Source organism: Anopheles stephensi, chromosome 2, assembly GCF_013141755.1.
Source record: "Anopheles stephensi strain Indian chromosome 2, UCI_ANSTEP_V1.0, whole genome shotgun sequence".
Classification (NCBI taxonomy): Eukaryota; Metazoa; Arthropoda; class Insecta; order Diptera; family Culicidae; genus Anopheles; species Anopheles stephensi.
The window spans coordinates 38,212,954-38,230,929 of NC_050202.1; the positions used below are offsets into that span (position 1 = coordinate 38,212,954).

Consider the following 17,976-nt stretch of genomic DNA (forward strand, 5'->3'; position numbering starts at 1 on the left):
GTTAGTGAAGCAACGTAGAAAATGGAGAAGAAAATCAAAGCCGCGCAATTAAAAAAGCGCCAAGCGCAAATGCTTGTGAAGAACATTGAACAATTTAAAAACGATTATAGTGAAAGTGATGTGGGTGAAATACCAGTGTGCTTGGATCAGCTAGAACGGCATGTTCAAGATTATTTGAACGCGGTAGCAAAACTGGAGGAATTGGAAGAATCTCCCGAAGCGTTAGAAGCTTTGCTGCAAGAGCGATGTGAAATGGACAGTGTGTACCGAAAGGTGAAAGGATTTTTGTTGCAAAAGCAACCGTGTGAAGCCAATCCTCTCAACGCGTCGATTTTGCAAGCCAATTCTAGCCTGAACTCAACGGGTAATTTCGGATCAATTAATGTGCGGTTACCGAAAATCGATCTCCCCACGTTCGACGGTGATACGACGAAGTGGCTCACGTTTCGTGATCGCTTCGTGGCAATGATCGATTCGTCAGCAGATATACCTTCGATACTGAAACTTCAGTATCTGTTGTCATCATTGAAGAGTGAGGCGGCGCTGCTGTTCGAGCATACCACATTGACCGCGGACAACTATGCGACCACCTGGGCCGCGCTGCTGAAACGGTATGATAACCCGCGCATGTTAGTCCGTGATTATTATCGAACATTGCATCACCTTCCCGCGATGCATGAAGGATCTGTGGATGAATTGGCGCAGCTTGTGGACGAGTTCACGCGGCAAGTGAACGGTTTAAGAAAGCTGAAGGAACCGGTTGACAACTGGGACACTCCCCTCACCACATTGCTGTTCTTCAAATTGGATTCATCAACCATCCTAGCTTGGGAAAAGCATTCATCGGCCAGCCCCAAGGATAAGTATTCAGATCTAATCGATTTCCTGCAGGATAGAATCCGAATCCTTCGTTCGTCCCAAACGTTAGCGAAGATATCTGAATCGAAACAAACGCCGGTGGCCTGTGGAGAAAGAAGAATGGGAGGAAAGGTTAGATACGTGAGCAATTCAGTGTCAACGCGGAAGCCAGCTAGCAGAACATCCTACGCATCCTGTCCATTAGAGTGTGCAGAGCCACACCATCTACGAAGCTGCCCGAAGTTCTGCAAAGGAGACGTAAAGTTCCGGCGTGAAGTGATTGCGAAGCATAAACTATGCTTCAACTGTTTGAACCCGAATCATCAGGTACGGTCGTGCAATTCCGTCTTCCGTTGCAACAAGTGCAACGCACGTCATCACAGCATGTTGCACGACGATTCACCGCCACAGGTAACCATGAACGTAGGTTCGAGCAATGAAATTGTGGTTCTCGAAACGGTGGTTCTCTGGTTAGTCGATGACCATGGCATTCGGCATGAAGCACGAGCGTTGTTGGATTCAGGATCCATGTGCAATATCGTGTCCGAATCCCTAGCGCGGAAGCTGCTGACACGTCGTACAAAGATCAACGTTGCATTGACAGGTATCGGTGAGGGTGTTCAGCAAGCCAAGGGTTCGATCATCGCAACGGTGCAGTCAAAGTCAGCGCCATTTTCGTCGCCACTTGAGTTCCTGATAGTGAACTCCCCTTGTGCTGAGATACCGACTGCCCCAATCGATGTTGCTGGTTGGAAATTCCCTGACGTTCCGTTGGCTGATCCTGCCTTTAACCTTCCTTCAAGAGTTGATGTGATCATTGGGAGTGACGCATATTGGGAATGGCATACCGGAAAGAAGCAGTTACTGGTCAAAGGCGGTCCTTGGTTGGTTGAGACTCCGTTTGGGTGGACAGTTGCTGGGAATACTTCCCACATTTCAGTCGCTAGTCCTGTTTCGTGCCACTCAATTAGGAGCCATGAGTCTCTCGATACATTGCTGCAACGGTTTTGGGAGAACGAGACCAATCTAGAGGGACCCGCTCTCTCGCTTGAGGAAGATGCTTGTGAGAAGCATTATGCTGCCACTACAACGCGTGATCACCATGGTCGTTACATCGTTTGTCTGCCTCGTAATCCCAGAGCAGATATAGTATTGGGTTCATCAAAGGAGATTGCGGATCGACGACTGATGGCTGTGGAGCGGCGATTGAAGATCAACCCTGAAATGGAGATGGAATATAAGCGTTTCATGCAAGAGTACGAGGAACTTGGTCACATGCGAAAACTTACCGAACCAGTGGATGATAGTGTTCCGCATTGTTATATTCCTCACCATGCGGTGGTGAAGGAATCGAGTACATCCACAAAAGTACGGGTCGTGTTTGACGCGTCCTGTAAAACGAGCTCGGGATACTCCTTAAACGATACGTTACTAGTTGGCCCAATTGTCCAGGAAGATCTACTAACGATTATATTGCGATTCAGGTCCTACGCAATCGCATTAGTGGCCGATGTGGAAAAAATGTACCGGCAAATTCTCCACAACATCATCGATCGGAATCTGCTACGTATCAGGTACCGAAAGAGCCCCCTGGATCCGATATCGACCTACGAGCTGAATACCGTTACTTACGGCACGGCGTCAGCTCCATTCCTCGCCACTAGAACGCTCCAGCAGGTTGCGCATGACCACAAAGATCAATTCCCGAAGGCAGTTGATCCCGTGTTACGTGATTTTTACGTCGACGATCTACTAACAGGAGCGACTGACCTTAACGAAGCAGTAGAAGTGCGAAAGCAAATCACCGCAATGCTCGATTCAGCTGGTTTCGCATTGAAAAAGTGGGCATCTAACGTTCCAGAATCGCTTCTAGATGTCCCATGTGAAGATCTTGCGATTCAATCAATGCACGAGTGGAAGGATGGTCAAGCTGTTTCGACGCTGGGGCTGGTTTGGGAACCCGCCAACGATTCGTTTTCCTTCAAGGTTGGCCTTCCACAACCAGCTGAAGTATTAACGAGAAGCTTGATCTTGTCGTACACGGCAAGAATATTCGACCCACTTGGTTTGTTGGGTCCGACAATCATCATCGCGAAAGTCTTTCTACAACGTTTGTGGAGTTTGAAGGAGAATGGAAAGGCTTGGGATTGGGAACGTGCACTGCCCGGTGAGCTTCAACAAGAGTGGAGAAGCTTTCATTCAACGTTATATTCGCTACGCGAATTAAGAGTGCCACGTTTTATCTCCCAACCTACAACGGTCAGCTTGCAATTGCACGTCTTCGCTGATGCGTCACAAAGTGCATATGGTGCTTGCTGTTATGTACGCGCAGAATCGACGGACAACATTGTGACGGTGCAATTGTTAGCAGCGAAGTCGAAAGTGGTTTCATTGGCGAATACGCACTCGATCGCCAGGTTGGAATTGTGCGCCGCACGATTAGCAACCCAACTGTTCCAGAAGGTGAGTCGAACGTTACCGGCATCTACGATGGCCTTTTGTTGGACCGATTCAATGACGGTAATGTATTGGCTGGATTCTCCACCACGTCGATGGAAACCATTTGTCGCCAACCGAGTGGCGCAGATACAGGAAGAAACGCGGATAGCTGAGTGGCGTCACGTTCCTGGTTGTGATAATCCAGCAGACGACATATCACGGGGTCTGAAGCCGGAGGAGCTGCTTAATTGTGAACGTTGGTGGCATGGGCCTCGTTGGTTGGCTTACAGTCATGATGCATGGCCAAATCATCCACCAGCAGTGAAGGAGAATGACGGTGTCATCGAAGAACGGGCGACGGCGTCACGGATTGTCACAGTTTCTACGAGGTGTGAGTTCCGTGACAAACTGTTCGAGCGATACTCATCATACTACAGGCTGAGACGAGTTGTAGCTTATTGTTTACGCTTCATGGAGTGCATCAAGGGAGCCAACAAATCATCGAGAGTAAGCTGCAAGGATGCGCCACACATCGAGGAGAAGAGTGTTCCACCGCTTACAGCCACGGAACTACGTCGGGCCGAACTGAAGTTATGCCAGTTAGCCCAAAGGGATTCGTTCGCGGAGGAGCTAAAGGTTTTAGCTCAAGAGAAGCATGTTTCCGACAAATCGAAGCTGAAGTGGTTGTCACCGTACATCGACCATACTGGTGTGTTACGCGTCGGTGGCCGGCTCGGAAATGCTGATCTTCCAGAAGAAGGACGACATCCAGCGATTCTCTCGGCGAAGCACCCACTATCGGTGTTATTGGCAGTGGCGTATCATCTTCAACTGTTGCATGCTGGACCGCAACTGTTATTAGCAACACTTCGTCAAAGATTCTGGTTGATTGGTGGGAGGAATCTCGTTAAGGCTGTTTACCACCGGTGTCACGTTTGTTTCAAAAACAAGCCGACTCTCGTGAAACAAAGTGTTGCTGACCTACCAACGTCGAGAGTATCACCGACCAGACCTTTCTCGATCAGTGGAGTGGACTACTGCGGGCCGTTTATGCTGAAATCACCCGTCCGCAATCGGAGTCCGACGAAGGCGTACATCGCAATCTTTGTTTGCTTCGCGACTAGAGCCGTACACATCGAGCTAGTGAGTGATTTAACTACTACGGCATTTCTGGCAGCACTACGTCGTTTTGTGGCACGCCGAGGCAAGGTGTGCGAGTTACACTCCGACAACGCGACAACGTTTAAGGGAGCTGCCCACGAGCTGCATCGCGTGTACGAAATGCTGAAGAAGAACGATGACGATCGCCGGTCTATCATCAATTGGTGTTCGTCCAACGAAATGGAATGGAAGTTCATTCCCCCAAGGGCCCCTCACTTCGGCGGATTATGGGAAGCGGCAGTCAAGTCGGCTAAAAAACACATTTTACGCACGATAAGTATAACAAGTATCGCCCAAGAAAGTATGCTTACACTTATTGCTCAGGTGGAGCAATGTTTAAATTCCCGTCCTTTGACCCCTTTATCCGATGATCCTTGCGATTTAGAACCATTAACCCCAAGTCATTTTCTAATCGGCAGCAACATGCAAGCAATTCCGGATGTTGACATACGACACCTTCCGACCAACCGACTCAAGGAGTACCAACTCGTGCAGAGGCACGTGCAAACGATCTGGTCCCGATGGTATCCGGAATACATCCAACAACTCCAAGCCCGAGCCAAACACATTAACAACGCACCGGTTAAGCTGGAGATCAATCAGCTGGTTATAATCCAGGAAGATAATCTTCACCCGACTGTTTGGCCAATGGGGCGCATTACGGCGCTGCACCCGGGCAAGGATGGTGTCGTGCGTGTAGTTACGCTACGTACGGCAGGGGGGAAACAAATTGTTAGAGCAGCTAATCGTTTAGCTTTGTTACCACGACCAATCGATACAAACGAGGGATTTGTGTAACCACATGGTGCACTAATAATGTAAACAAACACTGATACCGACCCAAGCGAAACGTCAATTACGTATATATTAGCGAATAGGATACTGGTTAGCATGTTACATGAAGAAAAACAACGAATTTGCAGAAATTGAAAAGAATTCTCTTTTGGTGGCCGGAATGTAGAAAATGCATGAAATATTAATTATTACACGAAATATGGTAAAGGAACAACACTATAAGCAGATAGTATAAATTGACGCACACGAACGAACTTAGAAGTGAATTAAGGGGAAAGTGACTTGACCAATGGATGAACTATGTAATCGAATAGGATGAACTTGTAACCGGACCAGTGAATAAACAGTATGAAATTGTAAGTCGAGCGCGCAACACTACAACTCTTTAACGTCCGTCTGATATCACAAAAATCACTCCCAACCAGTGATAATATTCTATTCAGTGCCAAAAACAGCAATTCCAACAATTATCGTCCTCCACTATGGCAATTAAATTAATAAGTAAGTTAACAGCAAAACGGACGGCCGTGATTATTAATAAAAAGCAAAGAGTTTACATGCAACGCATATGTTAAATTGCTTTGCGTTTTGCAGGTAATTCCTTGCTGACAATACATCGATGACAATGCAATGCAAAACTGAAAATAAAAAAAGGGCAGGTAGCTTATATCTGTTACATATTTTTTTAGACATGGAAAATAATGCAAAAAAAATCTGTACACTGAATTGACCCGCATCCCATCCGTGCAGCATAGCACTTTTGGCTCGAAGGGATCAACTGAATACATATGAATTGAGGGTGATGCCAAATGACGCGATAGCAGCGTAGACTTCTGCGAACATGATTCCACGGCCATCTTCCTAACAGAAAGGACGCCAAACCCCCAAATCATTACCAACGAATAATTTAAAGTGACTACCGACCAAAAGGACAGAAAGGAAACGAAGAAACATATATGATAGTGGAAAGCACAACACAAGGGAAAACGCTAGCTACCTACAATCCTTTCCTGTTTGCGAAAGCATCGGAAATGGCAATTGGCGGCAAACCTTTACAAACGACTCTCCTTAGAGACGGAAGGATCTTAATGAAAGTTAAAAGCAGTTCAGAAGCACAAAAACTACATAGGATCAACTTGAACCATGGTGAAAGTCAAATAAGTGTAAAAATATACGAACACGAAACCCTTAACTCATCAAAAGGCATAATTATATGCGATGCTTTTAAACACCTATCACAAGCAGAGATATAAGAAGGTTTAAAGGACCAAAAGGTTACTGAAGTAACTATAATGAAGCGAAAAAAATTTAACGGGGAAATAGTAAACACCAGAACAGCGATTGTGACCTTCAAAACAACAAACCCCCCTAGAGCTATTGATATTGGTTACTACCGCGAAAGAGTCGAGCAATATATCCCAATGCCAATGCGTTGTATGAACTGCATGAAATTCGGACATACAAAAAAGAGATGCAACCGCGAAAAAATATGTGCTAAATGTGGAGAATCATACCACGAGGAATGCCATAACACGGTCAAATGCTCACAATGTGGAGAAGAACACTCGGCCTTAGATAAGAAATGCCCTATATTCATCGACGAATATGAAATTAAAAAAATTCAAACAATTAACAGAATCACAATGCGAGAGGCAAGACAAATTAGACGAGAAACCACACCAATGATACCAAGAAAATATACGAACAGACAATACGCCAGTGTAACAAAAGACAACTCACAAAATAACAACAATACAAGAAACACAGAAAAAAAACATAACATAACACAAAGAACACAAACAAAACAGAAAGTAATTACACTGAATCCCTAACATCAATGGATAAAATGTATTCCAGCGACACAGAAATTACGATAAGCGACCCAGAAATTTTTCATAGCCCAGAAGACAAAAGATATAATCTGGAACTATCCCCATAATAGAAAAAAAGAAAAAAAAACAACTTATATAAAAAAAGGAAACAAAAAAAACCAACCAAAAACCCACATTAGATAAATTTCACACAAACATATCCTACTAGCAAGCCTTAAGGAATTAATTGATTAAACTTAGTTTTTTCAATCGTTAATTAATTTATACATCTTCTATTATTCACTTATTTATTTATTTATATAGTTATTTAAGTGCTAAATTTTTTAATTCACCTTAATACACAAACACCACACATACACCACACACACAAGCACATAAAAAAAACATCACAATGAACAAAATAAAAATCATTCAAACAAACATTCAAAATTTAAAGAAAAACAAGGAGGAATTAAACCATCTTTTACGAAACGAAGACTTCCAAATAGCCTGCCTCCAAGAAACATGGCTTAAATCTGACCAAAAACTGAAAATCCCAGGTTTTAACATAATCAGAAATGATAGAGAAGATGGTTATGGAGGAAGCTGTATCATCCTAAAAAAACAAATAAAATATATAATTCAAAAAATCGAAGACATTACAGAAAACATACAAACAACCACCATAAAATTGACAAATAAAAACCTCACAATTATCAACATCTATATAGCTTCTCAAGCAAACACAACACAAATAAAAAACACACTTAACAAAATAACACACCACACCAGAACACAACACAAAACAATTATCACAGGGGATTTCAACTCCCACCACACATATTGGGTAGACGACATAACAGACAGAAAAGGAGAAACGATCATAGAAGAATTTCAAAACTCGAACTTCTTTGTAATACCAAACGATACATACACACACACCAACAGACACAAACAAAAGACAAACCTCAATAGATTTAACCATCACAACAAACGATATATATAATCACATAAAACGAAACATAAGAAAGCAACACATAGGAGGAAGCAGTCACAAAATAATAGAAATAATACTAGACAAAACCCAAACAAGACAAAACCGAACAGGCTACAACAAACAAAACATAATTGAGGATATACAAAAAATAGATAGCCAACAAATCCATACAATAAAACAGCTTTCCAACAAAATAAAAAAGATAATAGCAAATAATAAACATAACTCCACTCATAAACTCAAATCCTGGTGGAACGACGAAACGAAAAACGCGCTAAATAATAGAAACAAAGCAAGGAAAACTTTTAACCAAAACAGAACCATAGAAAACGCCATAGAAGTAAGAAAACAAACAGCAATTCTGAAACAAAAAATTAAAAACAAAAGGAAACCAACTGGAAAACCACCATAGAAGGAATTAATGGAAAAACTGACACCAAAGAGCTATGGAATCTAGTAGGAAAAATTAATAACAACCATAACACAAACAACAACAACAAAGAATCAAACATAATTCATAATGAAATAAGCAAGGCCAAAGAATTTCTGAAACTAAATTTCATAGACAACAAAAACGCAAGAATCACTATCAACATCAACCTAGAATCACAAAACCACACAGAACTGATTAACGAAAACCTATGGGAACACATCCTATCAAAAAAAAAACAAAACACAGCCCCAGGACCAGATAACATCACCTACAACATGCTTAAAAACATAAACTCGAAAACACTAGAAAAAATCCTCATAGAAGGAAACGAGATGTGGTACAAGGGTATCATTAAAAAACATCTAAAACACTTAAAGATCATAGCCATATGTAAACCTAACAAAGACAACAACACCATAGAAAACTACCGCCAAAAATCCTTAATACCTACATACACAAAAATCTTGAATTCTGCGGTAATCCTGAAAATGAACAAATTCATAGAAAACAACAATATACTCCCGGATTTATCTTTTGGTTTTAGAAACAAAAGAACCATTAACCAAGCAATCAACTACATAACTAATCGAATATACCACAACAACAGAATGAGCACCAAAACAGGAATAATATTCATAGACCTAGAAAAAGCCTACAATAACGTAAAAACAAAAATATTACTAGAAAAAATGATAACAACACAAATACCTCAACAAATAACCAAATGGATAAAAGCCTTTCTGACAAATAGAACAATAGAAATAGAATCTGACAATAGAAAAATAACAAAACTAGTAACAGACGGATTACCACAAGGAGATGTAATGTCTCCTACACTTTTCAATTTCTACACAAAAGACCTCCACAAAAAAATTCACAACAATAACACAACACTAATACAATACGCCGATGACTTCGCTATCCTAGGAAACGGAAAAACACAACAAGAACTAGAAATAAACCTACAAACTGCCTTAAATTTATTCACAGAAGAAATCACAGAAGAAACGTAAACAAGATCATTCTAATCATAGGAAATAACCCGATTGAAGAAGTTACAAAATATAAATACCTAGGAACTATCATAGACAGAAAATTAACATTCAAACACCACATAGAACACCTGAAAAACAAAGCAAACATTAGACTAAACCTAATCAAAATATTATGCCACAAAAAAAAAACAACATATACCCACACAAAGCATTAACCATATACAGAGCTAACAAAAGAAACATACTAGAATTGGGAACATCTTTCACAAATAACAGTAACAAAAGAAACCAAAACTCTTTAACCACAATTATAAACCAAGCCTTAAGGAAAGCAACAGGTTGCACAAAAACCACACCACTAAATACACTACACGCCCTGGCATCGGAGGTACCGTTCAAAATAAGGAACTATTTTACTACAAGAAAAGAACTCACAAAAGACATAGTTTTCTCTAGACCAATAAGAAATCAATTAATGAAACATTATAAAACTAACTACAAAAAAAGAAAAAAATCATATCAGGAAACTTTGTTCGAAAAAGACTTAAGAATATACAAAAATCTATGGTTAGCCAGACACAACAACATTAAAGTAAAAATACCAATAGATACATCCCTAACCAATGAAATACCAAAAAAAACTAATACAAACAAAGAAATTATGAAACAAATAACAATAGAAAAAATCAAACAATGGGACCAAAATAGACCCACCATATACACAGATGGAAGCATAATTAACGACAAAGCCGGTATAGGAATTTATATTAAATCAAAAAATACTCACTCATACTACGAATACAATATAAAGAATTACGCATCCATAACAACAACTGAAATCATAGCTTTACACGAAACCCTGAAAAAGGCAGACGAAATGAATTTACACCAACCTATCATATTCACAGACAGCCTCACCGCATGCAAAATAATAGAGAAAGCTCAATCACAATTATTCATTGAAGAAATCATATACGAAATAATAAGACTAGGTATAAAAACAAAATTGAACATTACATGGATACCGTCACACATTGTAAAAGGGGAAACGATATTACAGACGATCTCGCGAAAAGAGGCACAATATCCCAAAATCAAATAGGAAACAAATACAGACACATAGATATTATTAAAATATTCGAACAGGAAATGAAAGATCAAACATGCGCATGGTACAGGACAAGCATAACCACCAGAGGAAAATTTTTTGCAGAATTTCAAAAAGAATTCAAATTTGAAACTTGGTACAAACACACTAACCTAACAGCCAAGGAAACAAACATAGCAAACAGAATCATCTCAGGACATGATTTTTCAGAACATTGGCTACACATAATGAAAATAGTCGAAAATGGAACCTGCGACACCTGCAATGTACCCAACACTGGTTGGCACAAGATCTTCATATGCCCGAATTTCAATAGAACTAATGACATAACCAAAGAAAACCTAATTAAAAATTGGCAAGCACCCTCCGGAAACACTATAAAAAAAAATCGAACACCTGAAAAAATACAAAATAGAAATATAAGAAAAAAAAATAACACAATCCGGAAAAACAATAACATAGATACTCGCGCGCTATATCAATACGCAAAAATAGGACACATAGGTGCTCCTTCCCAAGCGAACGATTTCGTTGCTTTTTGGAACGTTTTTTGACTAAGATTTGACCGTCCAAACACGGTCAAAAAACATTAAAAATAGCAGACGGATTTGACCATTTGCTCTTCACAGGCTCTCACTCTCTTTTCCTTTGCAAAAAAATGGTCAAAAAACGGTTACTTTATTGACTGTATTTGCATGGGAGACGAACAGGCATATACAAGCAAAAAAAAGTATATATGGTGTTTTCTTGTTTGGCTTGGTTTTGCTTTGTCGCCAACGTGTTTTTTTGGTGGTATTTATTTCATGTTCGCTCTTGTTCCTTCACACGTGTATGTTTTTGTCGCTTTCTTCTATGTGTAGGATGGACGATTGCACCAGAGGATTGTGCGAATTAGTTTGCGCGGGTTTTGATCCAGGCGAGTGCAGACGCTTTTTTTTACAGGAGCTGTAGTAAATAGGTAAGTAAGAACGGGAATAGAACTTGGTTATGATCGGATTTACCTTGTTTGTTTGATGTGTTTACGATTTGAACCACCGAGGCTGTGTCGTATGTGATTGTTATGAGATAGGTTTTGTTCTAAGCTATGCATGTTGAGAATTATACCGTATGTGTACCGTGTCTGTGAAAAGACGATACAATTTAATGGAAAAAGCTTGCCAACTATGCATACCGTTTTGACAATTTGTTTGTAGGAACCGATAATGCAAATTATTTTGCATTAACAAATAAGCGTTTCTTTGTTTGATGTTTTAAAAGTAATCGGGAATCATGTCTTAAGAAAAAAATTAGCAATTATATTCAGTTACGCTCTATTTATTTTTTTATTTTGCATTGTCCTGTATCATTGGGACATGTTTAAACGTGCACGCACAGCACAACTTGCTGCAATTCGCGCGACATGCCTCCAGAACGGAAAGTAGAGTAAACATTTACAGCGTTTAACTTGTTAAATATTTACTTTCTTACAAAAGCAGGCTCAGTTTTAGTAAAGTTATCTCTTAATTTGTAATTTGATATGCATGTATATATAAAAAATACGGTTGTTATGGCTTATGTATATATTCAACAGCAAAAGTTCCTCTTCTCATCTCATTCCTCTTTTAAACACTCAATCCACCCAACCGCATGGAAATTTCCATAGAGTTCTTCTCGCTTTCCTCGGTTCCACTTACTCCTTCATAACATCCGATCTGCAAATATCCTTACCCTGACCTCACGCATGTAGGAAGACCGGATGCAAGGAAGAACAAAAGATTACCCTGGCCGATCGTAACAAATTCGCGAGTATTGGGTTGTGTACGCATCGGTCAGGGTGCATAACTACTCATGCTGACTCTCCTTCGCATTGCGGACTCCTTCGCACTGCTTAAAAATTTCGCTATTCCAAAAAGGATATAAAAAGGGGTTGCAACCCTAATTAACGAGAGTTGTCTTAAAACCTTCGTACACAAGAGTTGTTGTAACCATCGGAAAGTTCAGTTGCTAACCTAAGCTATCAGTTACGCGTCACACAAGCAAATAAAGTGTTATAGTGAAAACCAATTCAGATTGCTTCAATCATTGTGCAAACTTTGCAAAGGATTCGAAATGGAAACGACAAATAAGGAGGACATGTGGTGTGAGGACACCTACGAAGAAGTTGGTACAAACCAACTTCCAACCATTCAGTTTCCAAATAGTAAGTCAGGTAAAGTGTTTTTTTTATGTTCAAATAATATAAATTACATTTTCCTTTGCAGTTCCAAACCTCCAAATAATCAAAATAATAGGGGAACCACAGCTCAATTCCACGAACAATAATAATAACCTTGCAGTCGACATGCAACCATGTAGTAAGTTTCAAAGCGGTCAAAACGATTCGGTTCTTTTTAATTATATAGCATTATTTTTAACTTGCAGATTCTTCTTGTCATGCCAACACCGAGAAATGCGCGGATCGAGCAATCCAACCAGATGAAATTTGCGGCAATGAACAAAGTATGTGTTACTTTTTGAGTATTTTGTCTATGTGATACGATGTGCGAATTTTAAAATATTCTCATTTTTATTACAGCTAACAAAAGAGCAAAATTGTCTTCAGAAGCAGAGATTGCGGAGCTTAGAGCCAAAGTGGATCGGTTAGAGAAAGAAAATAAGTATTTAAAGGATCTTATAGACAACAAACTTGATATACTTATTAGAAATTCAGCCCGGCATCGAGAAGCCGTAGAGGAGTTAGTCGCTGTAAGTTGTCCTAGGCAAGGTCTACTTTCTAGGGACGAATTTGAGCTAACCAAGCTTAATACAAAAGAAGAATTAGATACCTTTGAGCAATCGATTAGCACTGACCCATCATTTAAAGAAAATGTAGTTAGGTATTTGCAGAGGCAAATAACAGTCGCAGATGTAGACAGTCGATTACATGAAGCGCTTGATTTACTTTTTAATCGACCATTTTTTGCCACAATCAGTTGGACTGGAAAAAGTAAGCCAGGATCAACGAAGATAGAGTTCAGGAAGTGTGAAGGCATACTTCTTCTGTTAAAAGAAATAGGAAGTAATGCGAGAGTTTTAGCAACTCCCAAATACGTTGCAGATTTTATAAAAATTCGTCTTAAGCACGCTCCGTCTCGAGCTAACCTTTCTCCTACCAAACACACTTCTCTTCATAAAAAAAGAAATTAATTCATTAATCATTAAGTACTTATCATGTAGACGACCACCGAAATAAATGATATCTCTCTGAAAAATTATTATTAAAATCGAGTTGTTGTTTCTTTCTTAAATAATTTGCTATACACTAATTAAGATCTTATTTAGTTTCATTGCATATATGGGTAAATAAATGTGATACTTCTCATGAAATGAACTACATATTTATTATCTAAATTGAATTCAAAGCACATCTACTCTATCAATGTGTGTATTAAAGGAACAAACACTATTTCTTGCACAGAGCTGGTTGGAAGAGCTACTAACTTACACAGTATTTGATCAGTGTATGTTTCGAACGTAGTTTCTGACAAAGCATTATTGAAGCTTTTGAATATAAACATTTCACTTGATTCAATTGGGTCATCGAACACTAACTCTTTCGAATTTAGTTTTGGTCCTCTGATACATATTTTGTTGTTACCTGTTTCTAAAACATGATTTGCTGAATGAAATTTAACGATACTATTGTCTTTTGTTAAAAACCAACAATTTCTTTGGTCATTTTGCAATACAAAATCTTCTCTTACAGTTACACCGATTGTTTTCTTTTTTTCACTTATTAATGGATAACAAGCATCTTTACTTTTAGGAATCTTAAATTCATCCAACTCTGCGAGTCTGTTAATGGCTTGTTCCAAGCTCTTCCATCCACTACGGAGAAGACGTTTCAAAAATTGAAGATGGTTTTCAAAAGGATATGTCGAAATTAGTGATAGTGACCCAAACCTGAGCATTTCATCATAAATATGTTGCAAATTATGAAAATTGCTTGTCATGTACTGTCTGCCATACACGCTAGGGAAGTTTTCAACAAATTTGTTTAGTAACTGACCTGCAACGTGCCATTTACTTTTATGAACTGTTGAAGAAAACAGTGTAATGGCACAAAACAGTTGCATGAAGTGTTTGTACACCTCAACAGGCAGATGATCTTTAATGATGACAAATGACGCGTAATGCAAAAAAAAATGCGCACTCGGATGCTTTCCAATGATTGAGGTATTTGAGATGGCGTTGTTTCCTATGTACTTCAAGAGGTTTTAGTACTTTTTGAAAAGCCTCCGAAATCCGTTCGCATTGTTTTTCCGTCCATCGTTTTATGCCCAATGTACCGTCTCGCCATCCCAGAAGCAACCGCTTTGTTGCTCCTAAGTCAATAAGATGCATCCGATCTGCTACACATATATCTTCAATAATGTCGAAAAATAGAATGTCCAACAAAGGGGTGTACACTTTGCGGTGTCCGGGATAAGCGTCATTTCTGAATGCTTGGTCTGTTCGTTTTGGAGCATTTAAACCGACAAATGTAACTTTATGGACCAAATACTCTCCTTCGATAGTACATTTTAATCAGCTTCCGTAGCCGGTGGGGCTAGTAACACCTATAAAAAATAAATTTAAAAAGGACTTTATACGCTGTTACATGCAATAATTGAAAAATATTTTACCTTTCACAAACGACCTTGCCGGCGTGTCAGCAACTATGGCCAAAAGCTTAACGGCGACATTTTCACCGTGCATGTCTAAACCATTGGATATTAAATCATTCAATTCCTCAACCATTGGGCGGAGATACTGTTCGGTGCTCTCTGGTTTTTTATACCCGCAAAAAATAGCAGCAGTCATTACCGGTGCTTTTGAATCCTCTACTATTTTAAAAAGTATTGGCCAGAATTGCATTGCAGAACTGTTATGCAACGGTAATCCATCAATGGATATAGTCAGCGTCAGTTGCTTCGATGGCGGCTTGTCGTATCTATGCGTGAAAATAATTTAAAATTTCAAATTATGGTTAAATATACACCATTTTTTTGACATTTCTAAAACTATTTACCGGTAGTAATTACACAAACACTTTTTAATGCCATGGTACCAAAATTGACGATGCGTTGCGTTTCGTTTGCAGCAAGGTTTTAGCAGTTGCAGGGACTTTTACATTAACCTTTCGGAATAACTTTAACACCATGTCAATGGACTTATGCGTGGCATTTGTTGACAATGCCCAATATCGAATTCCGTCTACTACGGACAACTTATCCAGCGTTAGAGCATTGTCATTTTTCAAAAAACTATCGTCATCCTCATCATCATTGTCAGAAAACATGTAATCTACCAATGGTTCATCTTCGTCCTCAATTTGGGGTTCATTTATACCGATTGGTGGTACTGTAGATTCATCTTCAAATAGATCTAAAGGTAACGATTGGGGGCCTAGAATTGAATCAATGATTTATTATTTGTCAACAGCATTGAGCACAACATGGGCTTACATGTTTCAGCTTGTGTCGCTTCTTGTCCAATTTCAGCTGATGGATTCAGCGCCTTAAACTTGTTCGACCGCCGGTAAAATCTTCCACTTTTCCGTGCACGTTTTATATCCGACATTTTAAAAAAAAATCAAAATGTTCACATAAAACCATAAACTTCACACAAAACTTCTGCCTGTTCGCAAGTTGACATGAAACCACAATAACACTAAACGAAGGTAAAATACGATGAAGAATGTAAAGAAGAGTCAGCGACGCGTTATAGAAAAGAAAATCGGTTAACATGCACGCACACAAATGTACAGAAGCGCCGGTTATGAGAGTGCAGCGTATGAGTTTGTACGGTCAAATCTCTGACCGTTTCTTGACTGAGAAAAAATAAAGCCGCCGTCGTACTCGCAATCTCTCGCGTTGCTATCTCCGCGTGGGAATAACTGAGAACGATTAGACAGAGAGAACAGTTTTGTTCGAAAACGGTCAAAACTGTCTCGTTGGGTTAAACTTCCCGTCGGGAAGAGGACAGGAAAACTCTCAACATTACAACAAAGATATTCAGTACCACGAAAACACAAACACTAACATAAGTAAAGACTCTCTACTATAATTTAAGGACAAAAGAAAGACTATACTAAAATCAGAATTAAAACAAGGTACAATACTGCAATCTGACGTTTCTTTGACGAACAAAAATACGCCTAGATACTACATAGGAGAGAATATCTACACAAAGCACAATAGAACACAAAGCAGGATAACCCACAATCTAACCTACAAAACAGCACAAACATAATAATAAAAAAAAAGATAGAAGTCAGGATAGTAATACAAAACCACAAATAAAAAAAAATTATGAAAAAAAACAACACAAATTCATAAAAAAATGCACATATCGACAAAAAAAAAACAAAAAAAAAAAAACAAAAGGAAAAATCATACCAACCGTACCTCTGAACAAAACACACACAATACCGAAACAAAACTCACAACATAAACACTGTGACAACCAATAGAAAAAAAAGGAAAAACAACAAATGACAATTGAAACTCAAGAGAAATGGACGCAACAGTCCTCTCTACCACACAAGAGGTGGTACGCCTCTGATTATGGGATAGACGTCCCAAAGGAGGATACAAACCTTACTTACTTATCAGGCGCTACAACTGCTTTGCGGTCTTGGCCTGCTGCAACAATCCTCGATATCGCTCACGGTTCAGCGCCGTCGTCTGCCAATCTGTTATCCCGGCCGTTCTGGCGGACGCATCAACGCCATCACTCCATCTCAATTTGAGCCTACCACGCCTTCTCTGTCCTTGTGGACGGCCCAAAAAGGACTTTACGGGCTGGGTCGTCCGGTGTCATTCTTATGACGTGACCAGCCCACCGGAGCCTGGCGAGTCTAATGCGCTGTACGATAGTAAGATCATCGTACAGCTCGTAGAGCTCGTCATTGTAGCGGCTCCTCCATTGTCCTTCCACACATACGGAGCCAAAAATCCTTCTGAGCATCTTCCTCTCGAACGCGGCTAAGAGGGCTTCGTCAGTTTTGGACAGAGTCCATGTCTCAGAGGTGTATGTGAGTACTGGGACTATAAAAGTTCTGTACAGTCCCAGCTTCGTCCGTCGCTACAGGTATTTAGAGTGGAGAAGTTTCCTCAGGCTGTAGTATAAACGGTTGGCAGCCAGCACCCGTGCGCGTAACTCAACATCAATGTTGTTGTCGGTGCTGACTTTTGACCCCAGATAGGTGAAGTTTTGGACGACTTCGAAAGTGCGGTCACCTATCTGTACATCACCCCTGCGTAAATCAGTGTTTGTTAGCAGGGCCGCTGGTGGTGCCACCATCATTTTGGTTTTCGCCTCGTTAATCTCCAACCCGAGGTTCTGTGCCGCACGCTCGATCCTTTGATAAGCTTCTG

General features: G+C 39.9%; 3 protein-coding genes across 4 annotated transcripts; 2 read left to right on the top strand and 1 right to left on the bottom strand.

The window, feature by feature from the left end:
* The first annotated feature begins 465 nt into the window (after nt 1-465).
* LOC118508013 lies at nt 466-3,470 on the top strand. Its single transcript, XM_036047398.1, has 4 exons — nt 466-960; nt 1,186-1,742; nt 1,830-2,844; nt 3,276-3,470. Exons 1-4 carry the CDS (start codon nt 466-468, stop codon nt 3,468-3,470), a joined length of 2,262 nt encoding a protein of 753 aa, XP_035903291.1.
* Nucleotides 3,471-5,700: 2,230 nt separating this feature from the next.
* On the top strand, nt 5,701-13,773 carry LOC118504819. 2 transcript variants are annotated; one of them, XM_036039824.1, is made up of 5 exons: nt 5,701-11,555; nt 12,678-12,776; nt 12,838-12,930; nt 12,998-13,075; nt 13,152-13,773. In XM_036039824.1, exon 1 carries the CDS (start codon nt 9,662-9,664, stop codon nt 10,589-10,591), a length of 930 nt encoding a protein of 309 aa, XP_035895717.1. In that variant the 5' UTR covers nt 5,701-9,661; the 3' UTR covers nt 10,592-11,555; nt 12,678-12,776; nt 12,838-12,930; nt 12,998-13,075; nt 13,152-13,773. The 2 variants fall into 2 exon arrangements, with proteins under 2 accessions (XP_035895717.1, XP_035895716.1); XM_036039823.1 differs by having other exon boundaries at nt 5,701-12,776.
* Nucleotides 13,774-15,417: 1,644 nt separating this feature from the next.
* On the bottom strand, nt 15,418-16,381 carry LOC118504823. Its single transcript, XM_036039828.1, has 2 exons — nt 16,063-16,381; nt 15,418-16,003 (listed from the first exon to the last, which is right to left on the bottom strand). Exons 1-2 carry the CDS (start codon nt 16,175-16,177, stop codon nt 15,651-15,653), a joined length of 468 nt encoding a protein of 155 aa, XP_035895721.1. The 5' UTR covers nt 16,178-16,381; the 3' UTR covers nt 15,418-15,650.
* Nucleotides 16,382-17,976: the final 1,595 nt, after the last annotated feature.

Excerpts from the sequence above, each read along its gene's own strand:
- LOC118508013 (XM_036047398.1), top strand. The coding sequence starts at position 466 with ATGATCGATTCGTCAGCAGATATACCTTCGATACTGAAACTTCAGTAT. Across the intron at positions 1,743-1,829 it reads CTGGTCAAAGGCGGTCCTTG|GAGCCATGAGTCTCTCGATA; the intron begins GTTGGTTGAGAC and ends CCACTCAATTAG. Across the intron at positions 2,845-3,275 it reads ACGATTCGTTTTCCTTCAAG|GTTGGAATTGTGCGCCGCAC; the intron begins GTTGGCCTTCCA and ends CTCGATCGCCAG.
- LOC118504819 (XM_036039823.1), top strand. The coding sequence starts at position 9,662 with ATGCCACAAAAAAAAAACAACATATACCCACACAAAGCATTAACCATA.
- LOC118504823 (XM_036039828.1), bottom strand. The coding sequence starts at position 16,177 with ATGTCGGATATAAAACGTGCACGGAAAAGTGGAAGATTTTACCGGCGG. Across the intron at positions 16,004-16,062 it reads AGCGACACAAGCTGAAACAT|GCCCCCAATCGTTACCTTTA; the intron begins GTAAGCCCATGT and ends ATTCAATTCTAG.